We start from the raw sequence: 1,940 nt of genomic DNA on the forward strand, positions 1-1,940 counted from the left end.
TTCAAAATTTTCTCCTCCAGATCATGTAGCTATAGTGTGTGAGCTTTTCAGTTTGTACTCCTCCAACTTTTTCTAGATTTTTGGGCAGATATCTGCTTTATCCTTCCTCATTACATCTCTTCTTAACCATATCCTCTTCATCAATAAAACTTTTATAGTTTCCAGCATGGTAATAATAGGCTTGTCCCTATACCTTAGGATAAAAGAATTGAAGCTCTCACAGAGGTTGTTTAAGAGAATGTCACACTAAGTGTGTGTCTCAAAGTGTGATCTACTCCAATGGAAGGCTGGTCTCTTTAACAACCATTTATAAGCTTTGACATTCAACATATTCACCTTAGCCATACTCTCTTTAAAATTAGCGATGGTTGTTGCCTTGGCAGCATTCCACAAGGCATCCTTTAATTCTTTCACCTTAAACCCATTTGCCTTGTAGTTGGTGTATAAGTGCCTAACACAAAATCGATGATTACAATTAGGTAGTACCTTCTCAAAAGCTGGTATTAAACCCTTTTGTTTGTCAAAAATGAAAGTCCAAGCACGCTGGTTCACAATTTCCAAATCAGCAGCTAGCAGTTCCAGAAACCAAACCCAACTGTCCTTGATCTCGAGCTCTACTATGGCATATGCAATAACCCAAGTTTGGTTATTTGCATCCATTCTCACTGCAGACAGTAATTGGCCCCTGAACACTCTCTTCAAGTGAAAACCATCCAACCCTACAAACTGCCTACATCCATTCTTAAATCCATTTTTGCAAGCCCCTAAACAAATATAAATCCTCTGAAATATCACATGAACATCATCATAGGGCAGCACATTCATTTGAAATGTACTACCCGGGTTTGTTCTCCTAAGCTCATCATAGTACCCCACAACTTTGTGTACTGATCCATGTTACTCCCCTCAAGGATTCTTAAACACTGTGCTATCACTCTGTAGGCTGTCTTGAGGTGGATCTCAACCATTCTTTCCTCTTTCACTGTCTCCATAAATGTAGTGATGGGCATGCTTAGGCTAAGTCTGAACTTGTCCATATACCTTTTCACAAGCCATGCCACTCTGTAGTTAGGATTTTCCCTCCAAATCCTCGGACATACATGTTTCCCAACATAGGTTTTCACTTGCATTGAATCTTCATTGTACATCCTAGAAGCATACAATCTCCATGGACAATTTTTCTCACACCTTGCACTAATCTTTCATTTCTCATTCCTTTTTAGCTTAATAGAAGGTGCACCATACTTAATGGAGTGAGACCACATTGCATCTCTTAACTGTGATGCATCTCTGAACTTCAATCCCTTTTCAAACTTTGGATCATCCCTATCGGTTCCTTCATTGAACTCAGGGTAAATGATCTTCTCATCACATTCTGAACCTGAATCGTCCACACTATGCAGGCCATTTGAATCTTGTCTCTCATCATCCAGGGGAATGTCTTCTACATCCCTTGCATCAATAATATCTTCTGGATGTTGGTTCCCAACCCCTTCACCCCATTCAGCATCTCTAATGACACTTTCTGCAACTGTATCATCTACTGCACAACGATCATCATCTTCCAAACTATAGTCACTATCCACAAACTCACTTTCTGTACTATCATCCTCTGCATTTACTGCCACAAAAATGCATATTTGTTAAAAACCTAAACTTTGCAAAAATAATTGAATACTGAAATTAAAATTGCAAAAATAAATGTTTCAAAAATTTTACCTTCATTAGCTTCTACTTCGGCCCCTTCATTAACTTCTTCAGTTTTGTGACCTTATTCAGTTTCATCACCTTCATCATCTTCATCACCTTCATTATCAGCATTGAGAAGACCATCTTTAGCCTCATGTTCATCATCACCATTGTAGGCTATGTCATTCAAAAGACATAGCCGTTTTTCTAAGTGATCAGCACCCCCTTTTGCTTTACCCTTCTTCAGTTTT

The 1,940-nt window shown here is 38.7% G+C and overlaps 1 protein-coding gene across 1 annotated transcript; it reads right to left on the reverse strand.

Moving 5' to 3' along the window:
• Positions 1-246: 246 nt before the first annotated feature.
• LOC137743040 (uncharacterized) lies at positions 247-1,148 on the reverse strand. Its single transcript, XM_068482959.1, has 2 exons — positions 872-1,148; positions 247-764 (listed from the first exon to the last, which is right to left on the reverse strand). Exons 1-2 carry the CDS (start codon positions 1,146-1,148, stop codon positions 247-249), a joined length of 795 nt encoding a protein of 264 aa, XP_068339060.1.
• Between the last annotated feature and the right edge of the window lie 792 nt (positions 1,149-1,940).

This window comes from Pyrus communis, chromosome 8, assembly GCF_963583255.1.
Source record: "Pyrus communis chromosome 8, drPyrComm1.1, whole genome shotgun sequence".
Classification (NCBI taxonomy): domain Eukaryota; kingdom Viridiplantae; phylum Streptophyta; class Magnoliopsida; order Rosales; family Rosaceae; genus Pyrus; species Pyrus communis.